Source organism: Muntiacus reevesi, chromosome 2 (assembly GCF_963930625.1).
Source record: "Muntiacus reevesi chromosome 2, mMunRee1.1, whole genome shotgun sequence".
NCBI lineage: Eukaryota > Metazoa > Chordata > Mammalia > Artiodactyla > Cervidae > Muntiacus > Muntiacus reevesi.
In genome coordinates this window covers 268,055,700-268,074,317 of record NC_089250.1, presented here as the reverse complement: position 1 = coordinate 268,074,317, position 18,618 = coordinate 268,055,700, and the positions used below count along the sequence as shown (strand labels likewise).

Here is an 18,618-nt window from a genome sequence, read left to right as displayed (position 1 = left end):
CTTTGCTTGGGCCTCTGCCGGGAACACCCTGACTTGTCTCTGCCCGACAACTCAGGAAGGTCTGCAGCACCTTCTCTGACTCCCTACTTACATGGCACCCAGCCCCTTGGGCTCATCCGTCGTGATCACCCTGGTCCTTTTCCTCTTCACTTGAGCCTCCGCAGTACGTTACCCTAGTTAGAGCGCAGTGTATCTTTCTGCCTCCCCCCAACCCCTGCTGGGACTAGCCTTGACTGCAGGCACCTGACTCCTCCGTATCCCACCCGCCCCCCTCCCAGGTCCCCCGATCTGAAGCCTCCACCTTCAGTGCCTCCCACCACGTGGCCTACTTCGAAGCTTCCGCCAAACTGCGCCTCAATGTGGATGAGGCCTTCGAGCAGCTGGTGCGGGCCGTCCGGTGAGCTGAGCCCCCTTCCCGTGATCCTCCTCATCCCCTAAGCCCCCACTGCACCCAGACTCACCAGCCTCTTCCCACAGGAAGTACCAGGAACAAGAGCTCCCGCCCTCCCCGCCCAGCGCCCCCAGGAAGAAGGCCAGAGGCTGCCCCTGTGTCCTCCTGTAGGGACCAGCTGCTCTCGCCGAGCACGCTTCCCCATCTGGGTCTCCCAGGACACACTACACCCCCACCCGTGATTCCTGGCCTCCCCCCCGGGGGCCATCACACGCTGTGCCTTCTGTCACCGCTGCCTTCCCCCACCCGAGCCCCAGGGTGAGGACTCCCGGGCACCCGGGTCACTGCTGTATATAACTCCCCTCCCCAGAGAAATAAACGTCACTGCCAAGAAGGTGTTTTTTTTTTTTTTTTTTATAAAAGGGAGCGGGTGAACTCAAGGCCTGTGCACACTCACTAAAGCCTAGCTCTAGCGAGAACCATTGGATCTAAGACCCTTTGCTCAGGGCAGGGGCAAGCTGAGCCGGCCGTCTGACCCCCATTTCCTCTCTTAACAGATTCCACCCTTTTCTGTCTCACTGGGCATTTTGTTGAGATGAGGATTAATGTTTGAGTGGGGACTTCCCTGGCAGTCTAGTGGTTAAGACTTTGCCTTCCAAGGCAGGGATCCCTGGTCAGAGAACTAAGATTCCCACAGGCAGGCAGGGAGGAGCTGGTGGCGGGGGCGGGGGGAGGGTAAATAAAAAAACTTTTTTTTCTGGAACGTTCTAGAACTGCACTTTTCAGTCTGGTAGCCGGAAGCTACATGTGGCTATTTAAATTAACTTCAATGTAAAAACTCAGTGCCTGAGTCACACAGCCGCATTCAAAAGTTCAGTATTCACACGTGTGACTTAGTGGCTACTACCCGCACCCCACCCCCACTGCCGTGGGCAGGGCACACACACAATATTCTCATTACTGCAGAAAGGTCTGTCGGACAGAGGTGGTGTTCTAGGAGGTTCCAAGACCTTGGAGACAGGCAGCAACTGCTGCGAACTGTGCCCACCTGCCTCCCACCTCCAATGTGTATTGAGAAAGGCGGTTTGGCTGCAGAGGTGAGAAGGGACAGGTGGGCAGGTGTTTAAGGAGGCGGTTCTCAGTTCCAGAAAGCTTTCAGTTGGGCTGACATCTGAGTCTCAACCTTGAATTCCACTGGAGGCTGGTGTGGAGGCACCCCTCTTGCCAGCCTCTCCCCTGGGGTGGAGGGTGGGACTGAGTATAGGGCATCTTAAGGTGACAACGGTTTGGGGATCAGGACCCCCAATTCTGTACTGCAGCTGCTAACTCGGAAGACTAGAGCCAGAACCAGAGAACATCACTCCCCCATCGCCCAGGCCCATCAGACAGGGCATCTTTTTTTAAAAAACTATTTCCTTATTTGGCTGCACCAGGTCTTAGTTTTGGCATGGGATCTAGTTCCCAGACCAGGGATCAAACCCAGGCCCCGTGCACTAAGAACACAGTCTTAGCCACTGCACCTCCAGAGAAGTCCCAGACAGACCATCTTTGAACTCCAACACACCAAACCAGAAATCTCAACCAAGATGTCCGTGTCTCCAGGAACTTTGGTCCCCACCCGACTATCGTTAACAGTCAATGATCTCTTCCCCCCACCCCCACATGGGCTAAGTCTCAACAGAATTTCTGGGCCCTGATCCCCAAATGCTCCCTTCACACCCACCCCGGAAACTGCTTCCCAGTTCTGGGGTGTATGATGACCCCACATGGCCTCTGGCAGCAGGCTGCCTGGGTTCCAATCCGGCGCTGACCCTCCTAGGCAAGTGCCTTTGGGCAAGTGCTGTTTTCACATCTGCAAAGTGGGGGGAGACTTTAGTTACTTCCCACAGCCACAGGCCTTTAGGAACCAAATCTGCACCCAGAGGATGAAAGCAGCACCTGGGAGGTACTCCACGCTCAGGAACAATGATGGAGTTCTCCAGTCTTAGAAGCATGAAGGTCCCTCTGTATTCCAGATTAAGACAATCATTAGCTAAAGATCCCTTTCCGGGTTTCATTATCACAGAATCCTTGGCCTGGGTTCAACCTTCCGCCCTGGGAATAAGAGTAGCTCAGATGTATTGTGCTGTTTCCCCTCCCTTCCCCAGTGTCCACTCCCCCAGAAGAACCTCTGTTCAGCAAAGGCCTCCCCTGTGGGACAGGGGGATGTTTCATTTAAGATCTGACAGCTCCACCTAAGCTCCAGCCAGGGGCGAGCTCCTCTCAACAGGAAGCAGGGGGACCCTGCTAACTCCTCTCCCTCCGGCTCCTACCACTGACTCGCCGCTAGCAGAAGGCCTCAGTCTTTCCTGTGTTGTCTACTGGGGTTAAGTTCTGGCTGGGACACCTCATTTCTCAGAAGACCAAGATGCACTCTGAGAAAGTGACGAAAGCTACTTGCTTGCCCCTAAAAAAGGCACAGATACAAAACCCACATGACAACTGGCAGGCCATTTTTGGAAAGTTTGCAGCCACTACCATGCCAAAGCTCATCAGACAACAGCGAAGAGGCTGGGCTGGCCCAGTTGGCATCTGCCTAGGTTAACTGTGTGCCTGTCTCTGGTTCCTGCCCTCCCCTGGGCTTGTCAATGATTTCAAATCTCTTGGGGGTTTTGCTGTCCCTCTTTATCCATCTTTGTAGTTCTCTGCCTCTCCCTTTTCACCATCTCTTGGACCACAACCAAACCTCTCAGTGTCTCCTGCTATGCACTGAACAGAGCTTCAAAAAGTTTTCCTTTGTCTTGACAGAAGCCCATTTTACAGATAACAAAGCTGAGGGTGGAGCCTATTATCCAACTTGTCTGCTCAGTGCTGGAGCTGATATATGAATTTGGGCAGTTGAATTCTGAAGGCCAACCACAAGGTAGTCTGTCCCCAGAGGGATGATACTGCCTCCACAGTTCACCTTCTGAACATTTCTTCCAAATTCTACCCTGGGGCAGTCCAGGGACCTTTGGTCCCAATTTGATATCGGCAGCCCAGAACTGAGAAATGTGACACTCCCTTGCAGAGGCTGCACGCACGTGCTATAGGTCAGAGTTCAAGGACACTAATGACTCATCTTAATTCCATGATTCTAGAAAGTAAACTGCATTCACTCTGTCATGGTCCTCAGTGTTACTAGCAGGCCTCTAGTCTATAAAACTAGGGCTCTAGAATTGACCACATTGTTTATGATCTAGCCAATATCCAAGGTTCGAGAAGAGGAGTTCTTCCTCAGTTTCACCTGGAAGAGACTCTAGAATGCTGAATATCCACCTTATACTTCCTGTTGGATCTCTACCCACGGACCAGCCACTCTCAACACTGACTCAGAGTTCTAGAATACCAATGGTCACCTTTTCAGGATGCATCCAAGATCTAGAACAATGGCTTACTCACTACGTTATAGGCTGGGTTCTAGTAGACACCAGTTGACCTCCAAATTGTTAACCCTCTTATTCTAGAACATTGTTCCTCAAACTTCAACGCATATTAGAATCCTCCCAGGATTTTATTTTAAAAACGGGTTCTGACTCAGGGCTGAGAAAGAACCCAAGAGTCTACATCTCTACCAGCTCTTTGAGGTCTCCAGGAAGGCATGAGAATACAGGAATACACATTCAACTGCAGGCTGACCTCTAAAATGCCAACCCGCCCTGGAACCCTACCTCAAGTATGAGAACCCTCAAGCCTACCTCAGGGAGCCAAGAGGAAGCTGGTTAACTCCTGACACCCATCACGGCCTGGACTGGTTTAAAGATGACACCCCCAAATTCTTATACTTTTCCCTTCACAAAGTAGAGCTTGACTCCCCTCCTTGAGTGTGTGCTGGGCTTCACGACCCTCCTCCAATGAACAGTGTGGCAGAAGCAGAGGAGTACAGTGTCTGAGGTTAGGACGTAAAGATCTAGTGGCCTCCTCCTTGATCTCTCCTTCCAATCATGCACTCTGGGGGAAGCCAGCTGTCACGTCTGGAAGACTCTTAAGTCATTCTATGGCACAGTCCACATGACAAGCAACTGAGGCTTTCAGCCAACAGCCACATGAGTGAACCACCTTAGAGCAGATCCTTCATCCCCCGTCAAACCCATGAGGGATGCATCCTCACGGCTGACCCTAATACCACCCGACTAACTAGCTCCCAAATTCCTGAGCTCAGACACCCTACGATATAAATGTTTGTTGTTTTCAAAGTTATTAAGTTTTGGGGTGGGCTAATTTGTTACACAGCAAGACATAATGGAAAACAGTGACCCCAGCCCAACCACCTTCCAGGGCTCTAGAAAAGCCGCATTCCAGATTCCAGACTCTCTGCCCATGCCACCCGACCCCCCCCAGGCCCCACCCCCCAGCCCTGCCACGCCGCAGGACAGAGGCACTTCAGCTAGCCGATAAAGTGTTTGCCGTTGGGTTTTCGTTTGGCTGGTTGTGTGTACACAGTGTATACAAGTTGAGTTGTACAGAAGCCCAAGAAAGAGCAAGAGACAAAGGGTGGTGGGGAGATGGGAGCAGAGGGGTTAGAGAGAGGGAGAAGAGAAGAGACCGATAAAAAATAGAACCACATCCAGATGACAAGGGAATGGGAGTGGAGGGGGCAGACACAGACAAATCGCAGTAGAAAAGGAGTGGCAGGGGCAAAGGGAGGGGACCCTTCTCCCCCCTCCACCTCCCCAGACCCCCGCCCCAGGTATGTACAATAAATAAGATTAAAAATAATTAACAAGATGCTTTTCCCCCTCCCACCCGACGCCAAATGCCCTGGGGAGGGAATGGCCTTTAGCAAAGATCTTGGCCTGTGAGGGAAGGCTTGCGGGGAGGGGGAAAGGGGTCCCCCAGCTCTCTGAAGCCACCCCGCCCCCCTCAACCATACATAGACTTTTCCTATACATTATGTACAAGGTGGAGGGGGCTGGGGCTATGGCCATGGAGGGGGGGATGGGGGCAAGGTGGGGGAGGGAAACCGTTACTAAATAGACATTTATACATATATATAAATAATTTCTCTGTACACCGACAGTGGGGGGAAGGGGAGGGAGTAGAGAGGGCTTGGGAGGTGGGGGGGGAGTCGAACTTCGAACTCTGCCCTCTGGGGGCAGCACGGACACACCCTGACCAACGACCCCCCCCCCTTCCCCAGTGACGGGGCCCAGGGGTTAACTCCTGAGGGCACAGTTCTGTCCCCATTCTTGGTTCAAGGAGGAGGTGGTTTCCCCCCCCAGGCCAGGGTGGGGTCACCCGCAGCGGCTGTGGGCCTGTGCTTGGGCCAGCAGGTCGCTGAAGGAGTCAAAGAGCTGTTCCAGCCACGGCTGATTCCGCATGCACTGCTGGACTACCTCCTCCTGGCCCAGGTCCTCTGCGCCGCCCTCGATGGCCAGGGTCTGCAGGGGATTAAACGGAAATCTGGGGTGGGAGGGGGCTGGGGGCCTCGGGATCAGTGTCTCAGGGAGAAGGGGGCTGGGAGTTGGACTCCTGGGTCTGAGGGAAGACGGGTCGGGGACCTGGACTGTCAGGGTCCAGCCAGGAGTCTGTGATGGGCAGAATCCCAGAGTGATACGTGCGGGGCGTGCGTGGGCTCACCTGGTCCCGGCAGCGCAGGAAGGTGTGGTACTTATAGTGGTGGAGTGAGTGGTAGAGCGTGTAGTATCCCGATTTGTCCAGTTCAACCTTGAACTCCTGGGCAAGTGGAGTGGAGAAGCCTCAGCCACCCTGTCCAGCAAGAGGAAGCCCCTCCTTCCACGCCCCGCCCCTGACCCCGCCCCACCTCCCAGACCCCGCCCCTGACCCACACACCTCCACTTCAGGCCCCGCCCCTGTCCCCCCACCTTCCCGTCCAGGCCCCGCCTCTCCTGTTAGCCATCGCACCTGGGCTCGGACCACGCTCCTCTTGAGCTTGCTGAGCGTCTTGCGATTGTAGGGTTCCCCGGCTGGCCGCAGTCGCACGGCCCCCTCCTCGGGGGAGCCCTCCCCACTTTGCTCCACTTGCAGCTGGGGGTACGTGTGCAGGGCGTCCTGCGGAAATCCGGGGGTGGGTCAGGGGGACCTCCCTGGACACGCCCACCCCAGACCCACCCACCTCTCCAGTTCTCAAGATTCTCAGATGCCTGGGTTTCACCCAGAAAACCACCGATCAGAAAAGACACGGAGCGTCTCGGTTTCCTCCAAGGACAGCAGAAACCTAGGCCAGGCTGGTGACCCTTATCATGTACTCTGTGGCCTAACCCAGGCCTCTCTGAGACAGCTAACATCCCACCCAAGCTTCTAGTCACTTGCATGTCCTACTCAAAATTCTGAGTTGGCCTGAAACCCAGAATCTCTAACATCCACCCAGAATTATACAACCAGGCTCATATTCCAACCCATAATGCTCAGACCTACCCTAATGTTCTACCATGTAATTTTTGTTTGTTTGTTTTTTTGAGAGGGGGGCATGCCAACAAGACTTACAATATCTTAGTTCCCTGACCAGGGATTGTACCTGTGCCCTAATTAGTGAAAGTGTGGAATCTTAAACACTGGACCACAGGAATTCCCATTACAGTGGAATTTCTAATCCTAGCATAATGCCCAGCCCTGTCTTCCAGAGCCAGACGAATAGTCAATCCCAGGCTTCTCAAGAGTCACCCTGACATCCCACCCAGAGTTTCTGAACCAGATTACCTTTTACCCCGTGCTTTCACAGTCAGGCTAATATATCAATAAGAATCTTTACAGCTGGCCTAAAATCCATCCTAGAATTCTCAGAACTAGACTAACATCCCCCACTACGAACCTTCAGGGCCAGACTAACATTCCATGGCAGCATTCTAAGCCGTCCTGATATTTTTACACCCCAATTCTCAGCACTACACTAACATCCCCATCAGAATTCTCAGAGCCAGATTAGTGTTATCTCCCAGAATTTCCGGAGCCACCCTAACATCCCATCCCAGAAGGGAAATTACATAGACAACTTCATGCTGGAGCCTGAGATTCAAAGAGCCTGAATTATGTTGACAAGAGAAGCCATCAGAATCTGCTCACACTCTGCCCCAGCAAGCCCTGGGTCCAGGCCCTAGTTCACCTTTTGTCCCCAAATTTGAACTCCATAACTATGCTCTTCCGGGCCTGCCCAGCAGCCCAGCCCAGACCTAGACAATGACCCCTCCAGGCCATCATCCCAGCTTGCCTCCACTTGGGTGGGCGCGGATGCTGGGCCCAGGGATCCACATGCAACAGCTCAGCCTTCCACTATCCTCCTGACCAAGCCTGAGCCTTCCAACGATCGCCCCCTCCAGGGCCCAAAACTCTGGGAAGGAGCACAGTGGCTGACGTGCACGTGTCTCCTCTGGGCCTGAGCTCCAGGTCCCAGACACCACTTGCCCAGCCCCCCAAGCACCTGCAGGGCTGGGCTCAGTGACAGCCGCTTCAGGACTTTTTTCTTGTGCTCATTCAGGAGGCCATCAATCTTCCGCATGGGCGGGAGGTACAGCTCGTCTAAAAGGGGAGGAGGGACATCAGAAGAGCTTAGCCCCACGACGATACAGAGTGGGAGGAAAACAGGGGTTGAGGGTCTGGGTCCACTTACCATGCGTGTCCTCCAGGGCCTGGATCATGTCTGGGTCAAGTGCCGTGCTCACCAGCATCTCCACGTAGCTCCGGTACATTTCCCGCATCGCCCGGGTCTTCAGTAGACGCCCAGGTACTGCCCGCTCTGGGGGGGAAAAAAAGGAGACGTGGATCCATTATTTCAACTTCTGAGTCCGCTGAGGGAAGACTCTCCAATACCAGGACAATAAACTCTAAGGATGAATCACAGGTACCATCATGAGCTCAGCCTGGCAAGTCAGGGAAGGCTATTAAAGGTCACAAAAGCACCGAACCTTGAGAGATCAGAAAGAGAATTCCAGGTCGGTGACCTCTGTGTTTGACCAGTTCCGCGAAGTTTCTGTAAAGTCTAAAGCAGCAGCAGAATTGGTTTCCAAACCGGTGAATCAAGTCCGAGAGATCAGATCACAAAAGGCAAGGTTGAGGGGGGAGGTGTGAACTGAGACTGCAAAGGTTAGTGTAGGCCAGACCGTGCGGGGCCTCCAAGATGAAGTGGAAAGGGCAGGGGCTTTTTTAGGAAGGGGTCCTAGGGAGCCATGGGAGAAAGCTGTGAGCAGGGAAGGGTGAAGGTAATTGGAGCGCAACCTCTCCGAGGCCATGTTGATGGATCAGAGTGGGAGACAAGAGAACAGATGGGAAAGAACAAGGCAGCGATGGGACTGGAGGGACAGGTACAGAGAATGAGGGGCAGGAGGGCCAGTGTCTGTGCCAGGGCTGTGGGACAGGGCAGCGGGGGTGAGCGCAGTTGGGGTCGGAGGGGTGGGACTCGGGGTTTCCCAGCTGCAGAAGTGAGTGAGGGGACTGGCAGGTCTGGCCTGGTGAGTGGGTGGCTAGTAGGGCTGCATCTGAGATACAGAAACTAGGACCCGCTCAGTGAGGTCTGGAAGAACGGGGTTGGGGGTAGGCTGGGAGGGTGGCCAGGGTAAAGAAAGGAGTCTGGGGCTCACGGAAGTGGAGGGAGCCTGCCAAGTGAGAGGTACGGAAGGTCAAGCAACAAGACAGAAGACCGTCTTCTTACTTTTTGTAGTGCACGCTACATGGCTCATGGGATCGCAGTTACCTGACCACGGATGATACCCGGGCCCCTACGGTGAAACCTCAAGAGTCCTAACCAGAGAATCTCCCAAGGATAGCACTGGAGGGACATGCACTAGTAACTCAAGAAGGAGTAGTGGGGAGAAAACAGAAGCAGGAGGCCCACGCATGAGAAGACCCCAAAAGATCCCTTAAGAACACGCCTGAGAAATGGCTGCCTGACTTATCATCATGGACGGTCCTTGCTGACAGTGGTTTCAAGAGCCCAGAGTGACCGCTTGGCAGCAGAAGTCAGACGCCATCGAGCCTCGGCCTGAACCTTTCTATGACTCCTGTCTCGCTCGTGATAAAATCCTGCCAGTAGGGCCACAAAGTCCCAAGCTCCTTGTCTCTCCAGGATCTGGTCTTGTTCCTTCTCTGCCCTCACTTCCTCCAGCCCCTGGCCTCTTTCCTGATCCACAGACATGACCAGTCCAGAATATTCTCTCCCCTAATGTCACACCACCCCAGCTCTGCTGCATTCAGATCTTGGCTCCAACATCACTTCCAGAAACTTCCCCCCACTCCCCCCTTCCTGAAAACAATCACCCAGGATCCCACTCGGATCCTGTTTACCAGATCTATTTTTCTCTACTGCCCTTAATCCCACTCGGCCTTACACTGATGATTTTTCATAGTTTTGTATTCTAGTACATAACATCTTTATCTGATTGACTCCCCCATGTAAATTCCCATGAGGATACATGTTTTTGTCTATTCTGTTCGCTGTTGGAACCCCCAGTTCATGGCACACAGTAGGGATTCAGTTAACATCTGCAGAAAGGGGCTGAGGAAGCCAGACTGAGAGTGAACTAAAGGAAGGGATAGTGGGCACAGCCTCTTTCTAGAACTTTCCTTGTGAATCCAAGGAGACACATCAGCCTCTAGCACAAGGAGGGTCACCAGTGTTAGACCAGTGACAGGGTTGGTCTGAGGTCTCCTTGTCTGGGCAGAATCCTCAGGGCATCCAGACAGGCGTCAGGCTCACCCTGCCCTGGAGGGGCTCCTGGTCAAACGGGGTGAATGGACAAAGAACCAGACTAAGAGAAAGATACTGACTCTTGGCTGGGGAACTGCTTCCCGAAGGGTGTAGAATTTAGTTTCTCCCATTTCACAGGCTCAGAAAATTCTGGGCTGTCCACATAGATTCACAGCAGTAGCAGACAAAAAGTGGAAACAGCCCAAATGCCCATCAACTAATCCATGGATAAATAAAATGTGGCATATCCAAGCTATGGAATAGTATTCAGCCATAAAATAGAATGAAATACTATAAACCACTATGTAAAATAATAAATAAGCTACAGAGACATACTATACAGCACAGGGAACATAGCCAATATTTTATAATAACTTTAAATGGAGTGTAATCTATAAACATATTGAATCACTATGTTGTACACCTGAAACTAGTAGTTCAATTAAAAAAAAAAAAAGAATGAAGTACTGATACATACTACAACATGGATGATCAAAAACACGCTAAGCAAAGATGCCAATCCTTCAGGACTACACATTGTGTGATATCCCTTACATGAAATATCCAGAATAGGCAAATCTATAGAAATTAGTAAATTACTGGTTGTTTAGGGATGAAGAAGGGGAGTAACGGAAGTGATGGACAAAGGAAGCAGGGTGTCTTTCAGGGGCAATGAAAATATTCTAAAGTTGATTGCCAGATGGATACACAGCTCTGACTACACTAAAAGTCAAAGAATTGCAGCTTTTAAATAGGTGAGCCACACGGTACATGAATTAGATATATAAAACTGTTTAAGAAACAAAAGACCTGCAAATCTGGGCCTTTGGTTAAGCTCCTCCCTTGCCAGCATCTTCCCCTGACCCAGCTGTAAATGGCCAAGGGTGCCTCCACCTGGTCAGATTGAGCCCACCACCCAGAGAAGACTGGATTTCCCAGGCTGCTTTGCAGCTAGGTGTGGCCATGTGACTAGTTCTGGCCAGTGGGATAAAGAGGAGACAGGACGTGGGCCATTCCCAGCTCTGGCGCTGAGCTGGAAGGTCAGTCATGCCCCTACCGTAGGTCACTTCCTAATGGCAGGACTGCAGAAGGACTGCTGGGCTATGCCTCTGACCAGCAAGCTTGGGGGCGGCAGAGCAACAAGAGGAAAAGAAACCGGGACCTGGACAACCTCAAGAGGAGGAGCCTCTTATTCTCCACAAATCTACCTCATCAGGACTTCGATGCAAAGAGAACTAATTCCACCTCTCTCATTTGACTGACTAGTGGTATGTTTAGCCTCCGTTAAAACAGCTACCCCTGCATTACACCTGAAAGAGTAGGTGACCTTGGGCAAGTCATGGCACCTCCCAGGGCCACAGTGTTCTCATCTTTAAAATGAGGACAATAAATTAATTAATTAATTAAAAAATTGTTGAAAATAAAATGAGGATAGGGACTTCCCTGGTGGTCCAGTGGCTAAGACTTCCAGTGTAGGGGGCCTGGGTTCAAGCCCTGGCTGGGGAACTAAGATCCCACAGACCACAACTTTATTTGGCACAGCCAAATAAATGAAATAATTAATATTTCAAAATGAAATGAGAATTCTAAAGTACCTAACCCCACAGGGTTCATCTAAAGATAAAATGAGCCAATGTGCAAAATGCTTAAAATGATGCCTGGCACTTAAAAGCACTAAGTCAGCTATTATATTTTTATACATATGTATACATATATTTTAGGTGTTACTGTCATCATAAACCAGACATCATTCCAAGCAATGGAGCTCCTATCTGGTGCCCACTATAGTTGAGTACCCTCCTACATGCTTTACTGTGAATACCCACTTGACTTTATTATTAACCCATTTTACAGGTGAGGTCACTGAGGTGCCGCCCATTTCCTAGAGTCACCCAGTGGGTCACAGGGAACACCAGTCTCTGGGATTCCAGGGTAGATGCTGGTCCCCAGTCCTCTCAGAACCTGCTTATGCGTGTGCATGCTCAGATACTTCCGTCAACTCTTTGCAACTTGCAACTCTATGGACTATAGAAATCTGTCCAGGCTCCTCTGTCCATGGGATTCTACAGGCAAGAATAGTGGATTGGGTTGCCATGCCCTCCTCCATGGGATCTTACCAACCCAAGGATCGAACCCCTGTCTCTTAGGTCTCCTGCACTGCACTTTACCCACTGAGCCACCTGGGAAGCCGCAGAATGTGCCTGTTCTGAGACAAAACAGCGTGGAAGCACAGCCCGAGGCGCTGCTGGACGCCTGCCAACTCAGGTGGGCTCCCACACCCAGCTGTGCTGAACTCTCTTGACGTCTCAGTTTACCCACCTGTATTTGAGCACAATATGAGTATCTACCTCATAGGGCCACGGTAAAAAATCAAGCAAGTTAACATGTATAAACAACTTAGGGGACGGCCTGTCACGGGGTTAAGTGCCAGATAACCGTCAGCTATGGCTATGATTTTTAATTTATTACTACTATGACTGTCTGCGGACGCTGCTGGAGCCCTCTGTAGAGTGCCCACCCATGCCTCTTTCTGAAAGCCACGGGGTCGCCTCCTCCCCAGCCTGACGACTGCTGATGGCCTTACCGTCCTCGCTGGGGGCCCCGGGGGACGACTCTGAGTCCGAGGAGCTGCCTGGTGGGCCCCCACCTGCCGAGGCGCTGCCTGCCGCCTCCTTCAGCCACTTCTTCCTCTTCTTGGGGGGCGGCTCGGCCTTCACCTTGGTGGGTCGGGACTTGGGCAGCCGGGAGGTGGCGGGCTGGCCCGTGGTGAGGTTCCGATCCGGCCGAATCTGCCGGCCGCCCATGCCCCGCTCGCCCCGCAGCGGCCGTTCCGCGCGCGTTGCCCTCTCTTTCTCCTTCTCTTTCTCCTTCTCCTTCTCGACGGGCCGTGGTGGCGACGGCTTCTCGGGGGCAGGGGGCTCAGGCACGGCCGCCTCAGTCGTCTGCTCAGGGGGCTTCTCGGACGTTGTCTTGTCAGGGTTCTCGGGCTTAGGAGGTGGTACCGGGGCCTTGGGGGGCGGTGCGGCGCTACCCCCAGCAGACACGGGGCCCTTGGCCTGCCCAGAGCGCCTGGAAGGAGACATAGGTGGCACTGTGCTCAGCAGCCCCCGAAACCCAAATTGTCCCCTTTGGGGTACCCTGGCCCCCACCACCTAGCCCACAGCTGTAAGCATAGACTCTTACGGACTTGGTTTCTGTGCCCCCTCTCTCTGAGGCCCCCACTCTCTGGGTCTCTGCACCCTCTTCCCAACTCTTGCTTCGAAGCATTTTGTACTTTAAAATGGTTGATTCTATGTTATGTCAATTTCCTCCCAAGTTTCACCCCTAGGCCTACTGGCTCCGCCCACGACCTGCCCCGCGGCCTCCACGGTACCTGACAGGCACTGGGGGCCGGTGCCAAGGTTTCCGAGCACAGACCCTCACGTAATCCTTCTTGTTGACGTTTTCCAGGAACTTGACATAGAGGCGCTGGTACCGGTTTTTGGCGTCCCCGAAATACCCCAAATACTACGAAAGGAAAGGAGCACGTGAAGAACTCCTTCGTTCACCGCAGGTGGGCAGCCCAACACCCAGGACTCCCAGGCCTGTCCTGGGCTACCTTGGGAGCCTGCCGGAGGTGGAGACCCCTTCTGGATGCCTCTTAGACCCATGATAAATCAGAGTCATGTGTGAGGGGGACCCCAGCTCCTTCCCCCGCCCCCCGGCCCCCACCAGTCCTCGTTCTCCTCCGCAGGCTCACATTACTGGTGGCACAAAACTGCCGCTGTCCATCCTTGATCTCCGGAGTGAATTTCTGCAGCAGCGCCTTCTGGACTCGCCAGATGGGTGGGGGCTCGCGGCCGGTCTGCAAGGCCAGCTGAGGAGGGGCACAGCAAGACCGCAGGGTCAACCCCCATCCCGGCCCTTCCAGACCCAATTCCTGGCCCCTGTCCTCCCTCCACACCCCCTTAGAGAAAAGACATCGTCGTCAACAAGGACCAATGAAGACCCAGCTAATGGGTATCTTTGGCTTCCTGATGCTCTCAGCTCTGGGGTTGTAGCTTGAATCTTGCCCTGCCTTCCTACAGCTCACCCAACACAGAGCTTCTCTGACTTGCCATGGAGTTCCCTCCCAGTAAACCCATGGTAAGTTGAAGATATAGTTAAGTCATAAAATGCAGAGAATACACCTAAATACATCATAGCTTAGCCCAGCCGGCCTTAAACGTTCTCAGAACACTTAAGTCATCTAACACAAAACCTATTTTATAATAAAGTGTAAAGGACCTCAGGTAATTTATTGAATACTGGACTGAAAGTGAAAAACAGAACAGTTGTCTGGATACGGGAGGCTTGAAAGTGTATCAGTTGTTTACCCTTGTGATTAACTGCGTGGCTGACCGTGAACTGGAGGTTTCTGTTGCTCCCTGCTACTGCCCACCATCACAAGGGTATCAAAGCACATATCATTAGCCCAGGAAAAAAAAAGAATTCAAAATTAAATGCCTATTGCATTTGCAGCACCATAAAACTGGAAAATCCTGAACGGAACCACTGAGGACAATGTATATTTCAAACCAGGTGGTTCATTCTATTGTTTCTGTTTGTTTGTTTCATTGTACTGAAGTAGAGCTGATTTACAATGTTGCACTAATTTCTGCTGTATAGCAAAGTGACTCAGTTATACATATTCTTTTTTGTATCCTTTTCCATTACGGTTTATCACAGGATACTGAATATAGTTCCCTGTGCTATGCAGTAGGACCTTGTAGTTTATCCATCCTGTATACAACAGTTTACATCTGGTCATCCCAGACTCCCAATCCTTCCCTCCGCACCCACCGCCCACTTGGCAACCCCAAGTCTGTTCTCTATGAGTCTATTTCTGCTTTGTAGATAAGTTCATTTGTGTTGTATTGTAGATTCCACATACAAGTGTTTTCACATGGTGTTTGTCTTTCTGACTTACTTCACTCAGTACGGTAATCTCTAGTTCCGTTCATGTTGTTACAAATAGGCCGTTCATTCTGTGCTACCAGCTTTTAGTTATCACAGCTTTACAGTGTGATTGTTGTCGCTAAGTCACATCCGGCTCTTTGCGACCCCATGGACTGCAGCACGCCAGGCTTCTCTGTCCTTCACCATCTCCCGGAGCTTGCTCAAACTCATGTCCATTGTGTTATTGATGCCATCCAACCATCTCATCCTCTGTTGCCCTCTTCTCTTGCCCTCAGTCTTTCCCAGCATCAGAGTCTTTTCCAATGAGTTGGCTTTTCACGTCAGGTGGTCAAAGTACTGAAGTTTCAGCTTCAGCATCAGTCCTTCCAACGAGTATTTAGGGTTGATTTCCTTTAGGATGGACTGGTTTGATCTCCTTGCAGTCCTGCAGTCCAAGGGACTCTCAAGAGTCTTCTCCAGCACCACAATTTGAAAACAACAATTCTTTGGCACTCAGCCTTCTTTATGGTCCAACTCTCACATCTGTACATGACTACTGGAAAAACCATAGCTTTGACTAGATGGACCTTTGTCGGCAAAATGACGTCTCTGCTTTTTAATACGCTGTCTAGGTTTGTCATAGCTTTCCTTCCAAGGAGCAAGCGCCTTTTAATTTCCTGGCTGCAGTCACTGTACAAAGTGATTTTGGAGCCCAAGAAAATAAAATCTGTCATTGTTTCCACTTTTCCCCCATTTATTTGCCATGAAGTGATGGAACCGGATGCCATGATCTTAGTTTTTTGAATGTTTACTTTTAAGCCAGACTTTTCACTCTCCTCTTTTACTCTCATCAAGAGGCTCTTTAGTTCCTCCTTGCTTTCTGCCATTAGGTATCATCTGCATATTGGAGGTTGTTGGTATTTCTCCTGGCAATCTTGAGTCCCACTTGTGATACACTCAGCTTGGCATTTCACATGATGTACTCTGCATATAAATTAAATAAGCAGGGTGACAATACATAGCCTTGACGAACTCCTGTCTCAGTTTTGAAGGAGTCTATTGTTCCATGTTTGATTCTAACTTGACCTGCATACAGGTTTCTCAGGAGGCAGTTAAGGTGGTCTGATATTCCCATCTCTTTAAGAATTTTCCACAGTCTGTTATGATACACACAGTCAAAGGCTTTGGCATAGTCAATGAAGCAGAAGTAGATATTTTTCTGGAATTCCCTTACTTTTTCTATGATCCAAGGGATGTTGGCAATTTGATTTCTGGTTTCTTTGCCTTTTCTATATCAAGCTTGTACATCTGAAATTTCTCGGTTCATGTACTGTTTGAAGCCTAGCTTGAAGGTTTTTGAGCAATGCGTTGCTAGCATATGAAATAAGCACAATTGTATGGTAGTTTAAACTTTCTTTGGAATGAAAACTGACCTTTTCCAATCCTGTGGCCACTGCTGTGTTTTCGAAATTTGCTGACATATTGAGTGCGGCACTTTCACAGCAACATCTTTTAAGATTTTTAAATAGCTCAACTAGAATTCCATCACCTCTGCTAGCTGTGTTCATAGTGATGCTTCCTAAGGCCCACTTGACTTCACACTCCAGGATGTCTGGCTCTAAATGAGTGACCACACCACTGTGGTTATTTGGGTCATTAAGACCTTTTTTTGTATAGTTCTTCATGTATTCTTCTTAATCTCTTCAGCTTCTGTTAGGTCCTTGCTGTTTCTGTCCTGTATTGTGACCATCTTGCATGAAATGCTCCCTTGCTATCTCCAATTTTCTTGAAGAGATCTCTAGTCTTTCCCATTCTACTGTTTTCCTGTTTCTTTGCATTGTTCACTTAAGAACGCTTTCTTATTTCCCCTTGCTATTTTCTGCAACTCTGCATTCAGTTGATTGTATCTTTTTCTTTCTCCTCTGCCTTTTGCTTCTGTTCTTTTCTCAGTTATTTGTAAGGTCTCCTCAGAGAACCACTTTGCCTTCTTCCATTTCTTTTTCTTTGGGATGGTTCTGGTCACTGTCTCTCTTTTTTTTTTTTTTTTTAGTTCTACCACTTTATTGCTACCAACCCATTTCCCTCCACCCTCGTGCACACATGCTCAGTCATGTAATCCCATGGACTTCAGCCCGCCAGACTCCTCTGTCCATGGACTTTTCCAGGAAAGAATACTGGAGTGGGTTGCCATTTCCTTCTGGTCACTGTCTCTTATGCGGTGTTTAGGAAACTCCATCCATAGTTCTTCAGGCACTCTGTCTACCAGATCTAGTCTCCTGAATCTATTCTGGGACAAGCCATCCGCCTGACTCAAAGAAATGACAGAATCTGAGCACTCACCCACCCACCGTCTTCTAGATATGGTGATGGGGACCATGGTATGGCAGAAAACAAGGCTGACAAAGCCTTTTTCGGGGTCATTACAGACGTAGTAAGACAAGCAAAGAACAAAATAGGGCAAAGTTGTGCCTAGAATAGACATGTGACAGGTTACCTGAGACCATTTATTTCATCAGCCTGTCCACTGTAGGGCAGGACAGCGACACAAAGCCTCCCCAATCTCCACTCCCCTCAGCACACTCAGACCCCCATCCCCAAACCCAAGGCTTATGAATCCCAGTAAGGCACTGAGAACCAAAGGATGTTAGACCCAGAATCTGATTGCAGGGAGTAAGAGGGGTACCTGGGAACCAGGCTTGGGCATAAAAAAAATAACAGCACAAGTAATAAATGTGTTGATGGCAGGTGTCCCAGAAGCCTAGAAGGACTCTGGACTCGGGCTCAATCCAAGAATACTTCCTTGAAGAAGTGACACCTAAATGAGGCTGTGTCTTCCCTGAGGGGCTGGGTGATGATCAAGGACTACCAGGTAACGTGAAGGACAGCTCTGGCTCTAGAAAAGAGCAGCTGACATTCATCAATAAGTAAAGAATAAGAACACAGTGGGAAATATGCACTGGGCTTTGTGATAACCCAGAGATGAATGACAGGCAAGCCCTGGCATTCAAAGAATCCACAGTCAAGTGATAAACAGGATTCAGACGATAACTCCAATGGATTGATCATGGCTGCCCTGAGCACTAGGCTCAGGAGCAGCAAGTGCTGAGATCAGTTAGTGATGTCTGCCGCTGACAGCAGCTGCAGCTCGGAAGCCTGAATGCCACGTACTGGTTATCTACTCTTGGTTTTTGGTCAAATGTTTTTATATCCACGAATATCCTTCAGATCAGCCAGGGGACCAGAAAGGAGGAGTTAAAATAACCTAATGAAAATGAGGGCCAGAGAAGTTCTTGGCTGCCATCTCACTGGATAAGAATGAGGCAGAAAAAAAAAAATGAATGAGGCAGAATGAGACAGAGATGTGAACCTCTCACCCCAAGTGCTTTTCCCGAGGATACCACAGTTTTCAATCCTCCCTCCTGGCTCCTCAGGTCAGAGGCCCAAATATCAAAAAGGCTATTTCCAATCCTTTTCAAGGATTGAAAAGTTCGTTTACATCCTGGCTGCTCCAAAACCTTCCAGGGCCCCCAAAGCAGATTCCACAGCCTGGCACAGAGACTGCTTCAGTTTCCTTTCCTCTCTCAGCTCAGCACACAAAGCCTAGACCCTCTGACTTCCAGGTTTCTGAATATGCAGGGCCCCTGACTAGGGG

General features: G+C 50.6%; 2 protein-coding genes across 3 annotated transcripts in view; one reads left to right on the top strand and one right to left on the bottom strand.

Moving 5' to 3' along the window:
* Positions 1–785, top strand: part of RRAS (RAS related) — a 3,408-nt gene extending 2,623 nt beyond the window's left edge. The window contains exons 4-6 of the mRNA XM_065919389.1: positions 56–59; positions 279–397; positions 478–785. Of these exons, the coding sequence (XP_065775461.1) occupies positions 56–59; positions 279–397; positions 478–562 (208 nt within the window). The 3' untranslated portion in view covers positions 563–785. The remainder of the gene's footprint in view (positions 1–55; positions 60–278; positions 398–477) is intronic.
* Positions 786–4,797: 4,012 nt separating this feature from the next.
* The window catches only part of PRR12 (proline rich 12), a 29,323-nt gene continuing 15,502 nt past the window's right edge, over positions 4,798–18,618 (bottom strand). For both annotated transcript variants that reach the window (XM_065926518.1, XM_065926519.1), the window contains exons 7-14: positions 13,789–13,905; positions 13,423–13,556; positions 12,634–13,118; positions 7,977–8,102; positions 7,788–7,885; positions 6,275–6,421; positions 5,990–6,085; positions 4,798–5,790 (exon numbers count right to left, since the gene is read on the bottom strand). In XM_065926518.1, the coding sequence (XP_065782590.1) occupies positions 5,644–5,790; positions 5,990–6,085; positions 6,275–6,421; positions 7,788–7,885; positions 7,977–8,102; positions 12,634–13,118; positions 13,423–13,556; positions 13,789–13,905 (1,350 nt within the window). In that variant the 3' untranslated portion in view covers positions 4,798–5,643. The remainder of the gene's footprint in view (positions 5,791–5,989; positions 6,086–6,274; positions 6,422–7,787; positions 7,886–7,976; positions 8,103–12,633; positions 13,119–13,422; positions 13,557–13,788; positions 13,906–18,618) is intronic.